At 38.8% G+C, this 13,870-nt stretch overlaps 1 protein-coding gene across 5 annotated transcripts in view; it reads left to right on the top strand.

Annotated features, from left to right (window-relative positions):
- Positions 1–13,870, top strand: part of LOC126365961 (zinc finger protein ZFP2-like) — a 155,069-nt gene that overhangs the window by 75,138 nt on the left and 66,061 nt on the right. For all 5 annotated transcript variants that reach the window (XM_050008753.1, XM_050008752.1, XM_050008756.1 and 2 more), the window contains exon 6: positions 4,525–4,911. In XM_050008753.1, coding sequence (XP_049864710.1) covers positions 4,525–4,911 — 387 coding nt within the window. The remainder of the gene's footprint in view (positions 1–4,524; positions 4,912–13,870) is intronic.

Here is a 13,870-nt window from a genome sequence, read left to right as displayed (position 1 = left end):
TGTGCGCATCATTATGCTGATTAATCTCTCAGGCTGCCTTACTTAGTGTTATTCATAATATTTAACATGTTCAACATTTTATGAGGAAGTAGTATTCTCTAACACATAGGCCATATAAATGTGCCTCATACAACTTGCATTTTTTTTCCTACTTTCGACAGTACTCTGTTTCGCCTTTCACTATACTTACACCTGTCTGTGTAGTTTGCTCCTTTAATGTACATGGTGATATCCCCATCAGAGAAGGTCCCCACCTCCAATTCATTAAATAATCAACTCCCATGTATAAAACAGCTTCAAATGCCAGATTGCTTTACAGATTATGTTTAAAGTCTATTAGAAGTAGCCAAGTGCCTTTATTATCAAACACTGGATGAGTATAGTCCGGGTAATTTGCACCCCATTTTAAGCGAAGCTAGTTTTTCATGCCTGTCAGTGTTTATGTAAACTCCTGAACTGCCATATTTTATGGACTATGAGATGCTATGAACTATAAGGTGCACCTTAATTTTTAAGCAGTGTTTAAAAAATAACATTTTTAGTATTATTATTGTTAGACTGTGAAGCCAGACCAAAACAAAACAAAAAATCCGTAATTTATAAAACCAAGCAGACCTTTAAAATTCCTGAAAATCGTCATCTGAACCTTATTCTTCTTCATCATCATCATCATCATCATTGTTCCTGCATATGTAAGATGGTCTTCACTGCCATCGAGAGCGTTACTTATGCTGCACTTCTTGAAAGATTTCACAGTAATATTTTCTCTCACTCTGGACTAAGACTGTTTCATCCACTGACTCACTTGTTTGATTGTATGCCATTTAAAGCCCCCTTTGGTGTGAATTCATGTTGGGTTTCATCCATCACCCATTTGTTCCCTTCCTCTCTCATATATACTTTAAATGATTTATTTATTGAGACATCAAGAGGTTACGGTGAAGTAAGTCCCCCATAATAACAGCAGGCTCTGTATTTCTCTGTCTCATTCCTCTTTCACAGAATTTTTCAGATGACTGCTAAACCGATCTACCATCTTTCCTTCTCTCCCACACTTTGTTAATCTATAATTTTATACGAGTCTCATCCATCCAACACTTGTCATGTATGTGAACAACACCTGGTAGTATTTCAGAAGGTTTTGGCACTGCTTTGCCCTTGAAAATGATTATTGGATAAAGTTTAGCACCATCAGCACAACATGAAAGAGCAACAGTGTAGTGCATTTTTTCATGTCCACTTGTTTTTATACATGGAGTTTTAGCATGGCAACAATTCTGTTAGTTGGCACATAAAATGTCTGAGGAGTTTCATTCATATTCACTATTTGGCTTAGTTCCATGCTAATTTTTTTTATGCTGAATAATAAAATGATGGAAATATAATATTTTCTTTTCTTACTCTTGTGGAATTTTCTGAGATATTTTGGCTTTTCTTCACATTCTAAGTCCATGATGCTCCATAAACCTGTAACACCAACCAATTCAACCCTTAAAATCTGTTATGTTAGTGTAAGAGTGTGTATTTGAATCACTTTTGTATTAATTCCAGTGCCATTCTGGCAGTGTTCTTGAATCCATTTCAATTCGTCATTCTCTAATTTTGGCCATTTTTCACTGTCCTCTATTTGCACATTTAGTCTTTCTCATTTTTTTTCAGTTCTTCTTTAATAGACCGCCAACAGCAAATGGTTTTTTTCTGTTGATGGAGGGTGGAAATGTCGCTCACTCTATTTCCATGTTCTTCTGCATATGCTGTTACTTGTAATTTAAGCCTGCATCATATGAATACTTTTTACCATTATGAAACTAGCTATGAACAAAAATGTTGTACTGTAACCAATAACACATATCACTGTCAATTCAAGTTCACTGGCACTGTAGACTGCAATGATGCATCATAGGCTAGACAGTATTCTGGATTGGTGGTGGTAGGGTGGGAGGAGAGTGTGTTAGCAAGCTTGTGAATCCCCACAAATCATGTTTGTTGCATCGGTGCACTGGTGCTGTCAGTTGACTCCAATGTTGCCAAATAGAGATAGGTCTCCCACAGCATCAAATATATGGACATTTTTAAGATTGTAGGAATTTTAAATCAAACACTGGACATTTTTATAATTTCAAGTATAAGATGCAACTGAATTTTGGAAGCATTCTCAAAGAAAAAAGTGTGTCTTATAGTCCATAAAAACAGATTGTCAAAATTATATGATTTTGCACGTACTTTCAATGGTATTTGTGAACAATGTCTGCAAAATGTGTTGTGAGTAGAATTGGTAGGAAGCTTGATGTTGCAAACTTACTCCATGAACTGCAAAAACCTAGTAAACTATATTTTTTTCCGTTTCATTATTCTGGTGGGGTGCTTAAGAAAAAGTTTGAGAAGGGTTTGAAATGATGTGTAAAGTTTGTTGTCAGTCACTAAGTGCTTTCATTCCCAAATACTGGACGATTATAATATGGGTAATTTGCTTGCTTTGTGTTACACTGCCTCGAGACACACAAACTGTTTCTAACTTTAATATTTGTGTTGTTGTGTTAAATCTCTAATGTAATATTATTCCTTTTAATGAGTAGATTACAACAGTATTTTAAATTTTTAAATTTAATCAATTATTACGTGAAACATAGAAAATCAATTAAATTAACTGTAAAACAGCCAAGATTCCAAACAAACATTTATTACAAGATGACTGCTTTTGATCATCGCATTGTCAGACCTTCGAAACCATATTGAGGGACAATGGCTCTTCATGGAGCATGAATGATTGTCATTAGTCAGCAATTTCTGCTCCTTGTACGGCCATTGTCCATCAATATAGTTTTGAAGGTTTGAAGATGATCATGTGATGATCTAATCCAGTCACCTTGTATTAACATGACTTTGCAATCGAAACTGTTATATATTTAATTTCAAATCTTCTATTTTGATTGCTGACTTTCTGCAGCAGTGTTTTTGAAAATAACAGAGTGTCAAAATTTTGTTTCTCGAGGAGGCTATTACATAGGCAGCCAGCAGTTGGGACTGGGCAACTGAGTGATGATTTTAGCCATTTACTAATTTATACTTAGAAAGGCGTGGGACCAATAAGTACTGTAGACACAACAACATTCAGATTATTGTATACATTGCAAAAATGTCCCATTTTGGCCGATCGATAAACAACTAAAATGAGCAACTACAGTTATTAAGAGATAGATTCTAGAGTTGTTGAGAGACAGATCTTAGGTATCATCTTCATTGTACACAGTCACAATCTTGAGACCTTGAGGTCAGTTCCATGTACACTGTGTGTGTGTGTGTGTGTGTGTGTGTGTGTGTGTGTGTGTGTGTGTACACTTAAGCGCCAAAGAAACTGGTGTAGGCAGGCATATTGAAATACAGAGATATGTAAACAGACATAATACAGTGATGCGGTCGGCAACACCTTGTACTGCTGCTGCAATGGCAAATTTTGAAGATTTAAGTGAGTTTGAACGTGGTGTTATAGTCGGTGCACGAGCATCTCCGAGATAGCAATAAAGGGGGATTTTCCCATACCACCATTTCATGAGTGTACTGTGAATATCAGGAATCCGTTAAAACATCATATCTCTGACATTGCTGCAGCCAGAAAAAGATCCTGCAAGAGCAGGACCAACAGCGACTGAAGAGAATCGTTCAGTGTGACAGAAGTGCAACCCTTCCACAAATTGCTGCAGATTTCAATGATGGGCCATCAACAAGTGTCAGCGTGACCATTTAATAAAACATCTGACTGCATGCCACAAAGCTTTACTCCTTACCTGGGTCCATCAACACCGACACTAGACTATTGACAACTGGAAACATGTTGCCTGGTTGGATGAGTCTTGTTTCGAATTGTATTGAGCGGATGGACGTGTACAGGTATGGAGACAACCTCAGGAATCCACGGACCCTGCATCTCAGCAGGGGACTGTTCAAGCTGGTGGAGGCTCTGTAATGGTGTGGGACACGTGCAGTTGGAGTGATATGGCACTCATGTTAATCTAGATACAACTCTGACAGTTGACATGTACATAAGCATCCTGTCTGATCACCTGCATCTAGTCATGTCCATTTTGCATTCCGACAGACTTGTGCAATTCCAGCAGGACAATGTGACACCCCACATATCCAGAATTGCTACAGAGTGGCTCCAGGAACACTCTTCTGAGTTTAAATACTTCCACTGGCTACCAAACTTCCCAGATGTGAACATTATTGAGCATATCTGGGATGCCTTGCAATGGGCTGTTCAGAAGAGATCACCACCCCTCATATTGTTACACAGTTATGAACAGCCTTGCAGTATTGAAGGTGTCCGTTCCCTCCAGTATTACTTCAAGCATTAGTTGAGTACATGCCACATCATGTTGTGGCACTTCTGTGTGCCCACGGGGGCCCTACATGATATTAGGCAAGTGTACCAGTTTCTTTGGCTCTTCAGTGTATAAAAGTTAATAAACCATGGAATACATATCTGTAATTTAATTGCAACATTTGCACCTTTCTGTTTCGCAGTCTCAAGATTATGATGAAAATGGCCATGGTGGCGGTCTTCAAGTGGACGATCAAACTCCCAGTGAAAATGCGGATATTGAAATGGAAAATCAAGATAGTGATAGTCAGAATCCCGATCACAATTCGAATGTGGCATATGAAGATGGAGAACATTATGGTGCTCATGTTGTATCTCAGTCACCAAGTGATGACCAAATGGATTCTGCTAGTTGTAATGATCCATCAGTGTGCAAAATGGAAGTTATTGAAACAGATATTGCTAACCAGGCACATCATGGTGAAGTAATAGAACAAATTATTGAAGAAAATGATGGTTCCGATGGAAATGAGGACCTGACAGGCGATAAAGAAGAATATATGGAGCAGGGTGAACAAGAGGAAAATAAGGTGAGTCTTCATTTTTATTGTGTCCTCCCTTCCTAATGGTGTACTTCCGGGTGTTCAACCGAATTAATGTTTCCATTTTGTGCACAATGTTTCGACAACCAACCCAGTCATCTTCTTCAGGTGCTGCGAGTTGTGCTGTTATGTGTACTCACTGCCTGGACTACAGGAGCCAGACTGTGAACTAATGTTGGTCTCATGCCACTGTTTATAGGTGAGTTTGAATCCCAATGCTCACTATGCCCTTTAATGATCTTTAGTGTTTCAGAGCCCACATTGATATTCTGTGAAACATATATTCTCTCGGCACTTCCATATCTAGTGGATATGATGGTCAGTGAGGCCATAAATTAATTTAGTGCCAGACCCCACGCGTTGTTTAAATTGAAATGTTTGCCCTTGTTTATTAGGTTTTCCATATTTATTTTGATGCACTTCTTAATCAAGCTGTCTCAGAAACTTGGTGTGTGCACCATGATACTGGTCTCATCACATATCATTTCATGGTTATGTTCAAGGCAGTGCTCAGTGAAGGCTGATTAGTATAGTTGTAGAGTTGGGTGTGTCACCTATGTTCCTTGCATCTTTGCTTGACTGTTCTGACAGTCTCCTTTCCATAAGGCATACTACATTTGCACGAAAAGCAGTACACAACCAGCATTTGCAGATGTATATTTCTCTAGCACCTGAAGACGACAACTGGGTCAGTTGTTGAAATACATTGCATAAAATGAAAACAACTTAGCTGAACACCTGGAAGCACACCATAAATCAGTGTCCACTTCCTGTTTGCTTTTGTTTTATATTTCATGCTTAAAATTTATATAACATCTGATTTGAGTAGATCTTGTTTGCTGCAAGTGACTACTGACAAACTGCACAAATAATTGTAAAGGGGCTGGCAAAGTTAACTGCTATGTGTACGAAAGTGCTTATATCACAGGTGTTTCTTATTTGATGATTGGATTTTCAAGTTTGTGTACTAAAATATGACAGATTGATTCAATAGTTGACCAGCAGAAAAATGTTCCTAATCGGAGCACGAAAAAAGGTGAATATGCTCCTGTTTAAAAGACTGACTGTAAAGTGGGCTACTAGCTGTCTACCTTCCTCAGCACCTTTTTAAATTTTTCCAAAAATATATTGTGCTCTTTCTAACATGCAAATCAACTCTCACTTCTACAAGTTTCTCTAACTGCAACTCGCTCACACTCACTACACCCAACTCAAGTCGCCCACACCCATTCGCTCTCACTTCTGCATACACACTCACTCATGCAGACCATCTCATTCTCATTATCTCTTTGTGTCACTTTGTTACTGTCTCACAGCTACAGTGTCCTTCGTTCTGTCCTACTATTCCTATCTCCTCTGTTGCAGTCTCCCTCTTGCTGTCTCATATATTACTACTACCTCATTCAGTCCTTCCCACTGCACTTTCTTCTCACTGTCACCACCTGTCTCTTCCTCATTGTCATCATCACTCTCTCCCATTATCAAAGGATCTCATCCACTTCCACTTTCTCCATCTCTTCATTCCTCTCTCACTTACACTGTTTCCTTCACTCTTTTCTTAGCACTGTTCTGTCAAAGTCAAATATGATATACTGCCACTCTGTCCTGCTCTTTCTCTCATACTACCATTCTTTCCTCCGCTCTTTCTATACCACAACAACTGTCTACTATCGTCCAGTATTTTTTACTGCTGGCCTTGTGGCCGAGCGGTTCTAGGTGCTTCAGTCTGGAACCGCGAGACCACTACGGTTGCAGGTTCGAATCCTGCCTCGGGCATGGATGTGTGTGATGTCCTTAGGTTAGTTAGGTTTAAGTAGTTCTAAGTTCTAGGGGACTGATGACCTCAGATGTTACGTCCCATAGGGCTCAGAGCCATTTTATATTTTTTACTTTTTCATCTCTTCCCCACTGCCACTGTCTCCTCCTCTCTCAGCATAAAAACGTGTTAATATGTTCGCATGCCAAAATCTTTGGGAACATTTTTAGAGATGGTGAGGAAGGTAGAATGAGACAGATGGTATCCCAATTTTCAGTCAGTCTTTCAAACAGTAGCATATTTGCCTTTTTTGTTCTTCAGTAGAACTGTTTTTCGGCTGGTTCCATTCTTTTCCTTGCTGCAGCAGGGCATATCACTTAAATGTGAGAAGAAGGTTATAGGTCAGTAAAATTTTGAAAGTTTATGTATGTGAAATTGAAGTAACATGAAAGTAATTTTACATTTGAGCTGGGTTTTATGTGCACAAAAACTTTGCATGTGCTTCAGTACTGCAACATGAGGTTCCCAGAACCCTTGTGATGGTAAAAGAGACACTTTACAGCTTATTTTCCTGTGCTACATCACTTTATAAACTACATTTTCATCTCGCACTGGTTTTTTATAGGCATTTTACATGAAAAAATAGAGTAACATCCAACCTCTATCTCTCATATAAAATAAAATTTTCAAGTTTGTTCGTGATTGGGATCTAGGAATGTATCTTAAAAATTACAACCTGTTGCTGTGTACAGCTTCTTTGGAATCCACTGCTCAGTTGTGGTACCAAAAAGCCATGATTTGGTGGTGTTTGTTGTTAACCGATAAAGGTGTTTGAAAACACAAAGACAGCAGTTCTAAATAAATGCCTACAAAATATACCATTAAAGTCTGAGCAATTTTCTGTGGTTACTTATTTAGAAATGTGGTGTTGACAGTGAGAAAAAGGTGAAAGCGGCTTTTTTTCACAGGAACCATCCATGAACTAAATGGTGCCTCCATAAACCCCTGAAGGTGCACCACAGACCACATCTAATGCAAAAAGAACCAACTGATTTGATCCATTTCTCTAAGCCCAAGGAAGTGTAGCTGTCTAAGCCTAAGGAAGTGTAACAATATTGTAAAAAGGAGAGTTGCTATTCACCATAAAGCAGAGATACTGAGTCGCAGATAGGGACAACAAAAAGACTGTCACAAATAAAGTTTTCGGCCAGTAAGGCCTTTGTCAACAATAGACACACGCACAGGCCTGAGACTGCAGTCGAGAGTGTGTGTGTGTGTGTGTGTGTGTGTGTGTGTGTGTGTGGTGACAGTCTTTTTGTTGTGCCTAACTGCAACTCAGCATCTCTGCTATATAGTGAGTATCACTTCTCTCAATATTGTTACATTCCATCCTGGATTTCCAAAGGCATTGTGTAATATACAATCTTTGACCATGTACTGCAGGATAGTTACAGTAAGACGATCCTTCTCTTTGGTATACAAATGGTCCTTGGCCCAAGGGCTATCCAAAATTGTCGATGTCACCTTTCTATCACCAACAGAGCCCTGGAAAAATTCTGTTTTTGTGTGTGATGTTGCTTGCATACCAAGAATCATATCTTTGAAAAAGAAAAGGAAATGAACTTCACATTTGATTTGATGGCTGCTCTCAAATGGCACTGGGCAGTAGTGAGCTGAAACTCTGCCCCTATCTGTCATTTTAAATATTGAGAATGGTTAGGAAATTTCAAAACAATACACACAGTGCTGCAGAGTGAAAGGTTAGTTCTGGAAACAATCCATAGGCCGTGGCATTTAGGGAGCTAATCCAGTTTCAGAGGCACATTTCTCTTCTTTCTCTTTTCCAAAAAAGTTAAAGACAAGTCTCGATTTAACATCCAATTTAATGAAATTAATCACTCAAGTTATGTAATCATGTACTAATTCACCTTGAGATAAAAGGGCCCTAACAACTGTATGGAAAAATTGAAAACAAAACTCTACAACCAATACACTCATTCATTTTTTGAATCAGCTGAACCCATGGATACTGGATGTCAGCTTCATGCTGTAACATAATGATAATGTAGTGTGTGACATCATGTGTGTGCAGACAGCTCAAGGGCGCTCTCTCTCTCTCTCTCTCTCTCTCTCTCTCACACACACACACACACACACACACACACACACACACACACACACACACACACAAGCACATGGCCGCTGTGCTTGTGCTCTTGATATGAGAAGCAATCTGTTGGTGATGGGTGTAAGAAGAGGCAGGGGTGGGGGCAGGGTAGGTGTTGGGGAAGGTGTAGTGCTGCATTTGGGAGCATGCAGGGAGGTGTTAGGGTCTGGATAGGGCAGTCAGGCAGTTTGGAGTTTGGGGGGGGGGGGGGGGAGTGGAAAAGGAGAGAAGTAGAGGTGGGGACAAAGATAAATAGGTGTGTTCGTGGAATAGGAGACTATGCAGCACTGGAGTGGGAGCAGGGAAGGGGATAGGTGGGTGAAGGCCTGGGACTAACAAAGGTTGAGGCATGGGCTTATAGGAACGTACAGTATCTTGTAGAAGTAGCTCCCACCAGTGTAATTCAGAGAAGTTGGTATTGGTAAGGACCAAGGTGAAGAACAATGGGAAGCAATCATTGAAGTAAAGCATGTGGTTTTGGGTAGCATGTTCAGTAACCGAGTGGTCCAGCTATGTCTTGGCCCCTGTTTGTTGGTGGTCTTACCCCCACTGCCCAAAGATTGCTTCTCCCATAAGGCACAGTTGCTGTGCGTAGTTTGGCCTCAGAGTCCAGAAAGATTGGTCAGGCATGTGCGAGTTATGCTTTTGTGTGTTTGTGTTGTGTTGTGTGTGTGTGCATGCTACTTTAGAAGAAGGCATTTTGGACGAAAGTTCTAATGTATAGCAGTCTTTCTGTTATGCCTGTCTGCGAGTCAGCATCTCCTCTGTATGATGAGTAGCAATCTACCCTTTTCAAATATCATCACTATTTCATACTGGATGTTGCTTTGTTAGAAAAGCACTTATTAGGCATAGAGCTGAATTTGAAAAATGGCTCCTTCATTTATTAAATAACATAGATCTTATGTTATAACCTAAGAGAGCTATGTTTAATCATTGGTTGTCAAAGACGGTACAGTGCAGAGGTGCTGCCATGCTGTATTTTCAGGCTGGCTTTCTGCTGTATTTTGTTTAATAGCCTCCCATGTAGCCTTCCTGTTCAGATGTATGATAAAACAAGAAAATTATTTTCTTATTGATTTTTATTAAATGTGCATTGGATATTGGTTTCCATGAACCATTCAGACATTGCTGGGCAAAATATTAATCACTCCTAAAAGAACACACTGGTTACTATGGATTGCTGTAGGTAGTGCAGAAATGACACCAGGTGGTCAGTGACCCCCACCATCTATCTAAGTTACTCAAGGCAGTAACATAAGTCAATGTTGACATATGATAGAATGTCAAAGGGATGTGCTTAGACCAAACCACATATGAAGTTGCATGTTTAATTGGTGTATCAACAACAACTGTGCTGTGTCCACTAGAGTGGGAAGTATTTATGTAGATGTTATAATAACACTGTTACTGAGTGGTACCTATAAAGCAAATAATACATTCAACACTTAATCCTATTGAATTTTTTAACAGGGTAGAATTCAACCATAGAAAAGTGAGTTTCCACCATTCACTTCAGTTTTGGAAAGCAAAAAGTCAATGTATCAGTTTTTATTACAATGTATTTCTTCTTGATGTTAAAATTTCAATACTTTTGAGCTAATTGATGCCATTTGTGCCTTGTCACTCTAATGGGCAGCAGGAAAATTCCATTGCCCAACCTGTTACGCACTGATAGCTCACAAGGACACTGTTCACATACCTGCAACATCTTTGTCCCTTTGGAATGTTACATCACAGCTGTTCAGTATGGTAGATGTGACTCTTTAGTAGCTTGTCAGCATTAATCATGGCTGGAATATATGTTCTTTCAATAGCTGTTAAAAGGCATGGATTATTGAATGCAGATGCATTCCGTTGTACAAGCAATGTCTCTGTTGCATTGCAGAAGCTGTGATAGGTTTACAGCTCCAAATGTGTTGTGCATTCTTCATAACGGTTCTACTCCCATATTACACAAATTTAATAAACTATACAAAAATTAAGTATAGGAATTTTACATTGAATTTTATCTGAAGTCGGTTGTGATCATCATCTATGAACAAAGTAGTTCCATGTTGTCAGAATATTATTTGCACACTTGCAACATCTTCATCCCTTCAGAATGTTGCATTGCAGCTGTTTTTCTGTAAGATATGAAAGTAAGTGAAGTGTGTAGTGCAATATTTGTAGTCAGACGTTATGATTCAAAATGACTGTGAGGAATCTATTATGAAATGTGCAGTCACAGCTGTGTAACGTAGTACCATCATTTTTAGACACCCGTGTACCTGTGGTGAAGCAAACACTTTAAACTGTAACAATAGACCCCTTTCAGTATTTGCATGCTTTTTGTACTCTTGTTTCATGATTTACAGGTTTCAGCATGCTTTACATTCTGTGTGGAACTATTAATGAATTACAGGAACCTATTACTTTGATGGTAGGGGATCAATGTAACCTGTTTGTCATAATTAATCCTCATTTCTTGTATCTAAAAGGAATGTTATACCACTCTCAGCCATGTAACACTATGTAAGAACAGTGGTCGTAAAAAGATAATAACTGACAGGAACTGGAAATGAGTGTCACAGCTTGTCAGTGACAGTTGGTTTCAAACCCGACCGGAATTGCTGTTGGTCCATACTGACTGATTTGTGAACATTGCCAATGGAGCTGCATCCAGTATTCATTTGGAGCAAAATACTTGCAGAAGGGCATAGCTTACAATGTTACATAAAGCTGCACATATTCAGTGGGTCCAATAACTCCAGAAACTGGACAGTAACTGACTGGAAGTTTGTAGTGTAGTCTGATGAGTTACAAATTTGACCCTCTTCAAATGCCTCAGAACATCAAATGAATCGAGGGCTCTATGAAGCATTTAATTTTAAGCATGTGGAGGGTGTAGTTGAGATCAGACATGGTTCAGTGGTGTTTAGGGAGTGTTTTTTGTGTCATAACTTGGACCCACTCATTCAGGTTACTGTGAACATGAGCAAATGAGGACATTTATTTCAACAATCTCAATGGCCAAGTACTACCTTCCTTTTACATCTTCATTATGAGAATCCTGTAGACACTCCAATCTTCCAAGGTGACAAGATCTGTGTTTGATAAACTCCGTGCATGTGTTCCTGTTTCGATGAACCTGCACACGGGCTCTCTCTCTCTCTCTCTCTCTCTCTCTCTCTCTCTCTCTCTCTCTCTCTCTCTCTACAGTACCTCGAAAAATCATGCAAACTTACAAGTGCAGGCCACAATGTTTGGATCATGGATTCACTTCAGACTTTGCGCACTTTTAATAGTCCATTAGAACAACATAATGTGTAAGTAGTAAGCTGTACTACTTAAGCGCTTTCAAGAAAATTGCAAGAGAAATTTTACACGTTATTGATGTACTAGGACCTCTCAACCTGGACCGATGCCGGTGGTCATGTTGTTGGTGTTCAAGCTCTGTAACCTGTGGATCATTGTATCCAGTCCTACTCATTTCCGCCCCCCCCCCCACCCCCCCTCCCCAGCACTAGTCATATTATTTCGAATACAGTACATTTGCAAGGTAATATGAAGAAACGAAATGTGAATTTTTAGTGCATTTCCAATTTTATTTGGTTGTTTGCTAAGCATTTCCAATTTTATTTGGTTGTTTGCTAATATTTATCATCACAACAAATATTATATTTACAAATATCGAAAAGTAAATGACCAAACACGTAAAGTTTTCTTGGAAATGTGTGCCTGTTGTGATTTCTGAAATCCCTTATACCTGCAATTGAGTAAGGTACCAAGAATTGCTTGCACCTGGTTGCTTCGGCCTGTAGGCACAGGTTTCACGGATGAGGGGCAGTCTTGGAAAGTCCAAGTCAGATATCAATAAATAAAAATGTGGATAACTCCATTGAATAATACAGTGAGTTATATGAAGATAATGCATGATTAATCATCGTATGTGTTTTCAACTTAACAAATTGCAGGATGATATTTTTTGTACAGACACCAAAAACAGAAATTAAAATGACATCTTCTACTTCGAATGAGTGAATGCATAAGGAGTCTTCAGAATTTCTAAGGAAAACTAAACCTCATTGACATTTCGAAAAATTTCTCTTCCTTCCAACAGTTTAGATCCAGGCCGTATGTAATAAATTTTCATAAATATTGGTGCTGCAAATTGGAGAGGTACGGTGAAATGTGTTTTCATGGCATCTTCACGGGAAGCAGTTTCTTGTTCATTGTCAGTCAGATATGAACAAATTTGAAGATGCTTCAAAATTTTGTAACTTGTCTGTAGAAATAGAAGTCAAGTAATATTTATTGTTATATATGTTTGACACTTCATCAGTTTGAGGACCTTCTGAAAGTTAGACTATCCTTGAAGGATCAAGTTATCCTAGGTCACTAGCAGTTACTGTGACCGGTTTCATCAGATCTACGTTGTCATAATCGGATCTTGTAATATTATTGACACACCATTCCTATGTGACTTTCAGTATTGTAATAAGCATGTTCAACTAATAATCCGATGATGACAGCATAGATCTTTCGAAACCGGTAATAGTGATAAACAGAATTGCTAGCTATCTGGGTTAACTTGATTCTTCAAGAATAATGTAATTTCTCTTGTAATAATAAAAATTAGTACACAGCCAAATAACATTGGAAATTCAATAAAAGGTCATGCTGATATAAATGCCTTTGCATTACATAACCATTCATATGTAATATATATGAAATAATATTACTAACACTGAAAAAGATATACATTAAAGTAAAAGAAGATACGCAGGATTGAACCCAGCGAGCCGCGCAGTACAAAATATGAATCCTAACCACTAGACCGCTGCTATCCCACGCTCAGGTTTGTAACGCACCAGTACATCATTGAAGCGTAAAACATCTTTTGTGGTAGTCCCGAAATCACCTAAGTAGTACACCTTACTACTTGCATATTTTGTTGTCCTAATGAACTATTCATAGTGCACAATATTTGAAATAAATCTGTGATCCAAATCTCGTGGCCTCCCCTTGTTAATCCTGTAGAA

This window comes from Schistocerca gregaria, chromosome 4 (assembly GCF_023897955.1).
Source record: "Schistocerca gregaria isolate iqSchGreg1 chromosome 4, iqSchGreg1.2, whole genome shotgun sequence".
NCBI classification, from domain to species: Eukaryota; Metazoa; Arthropoda; class Insecta; order Orthoptera; family Acrididae; genus Schistocerca; species Schistocerca gregaria.
Note: the sequence above shows the minus strand (reverse complement) of the source record. Positions and strands in the feature narration are given on the sequence as shown.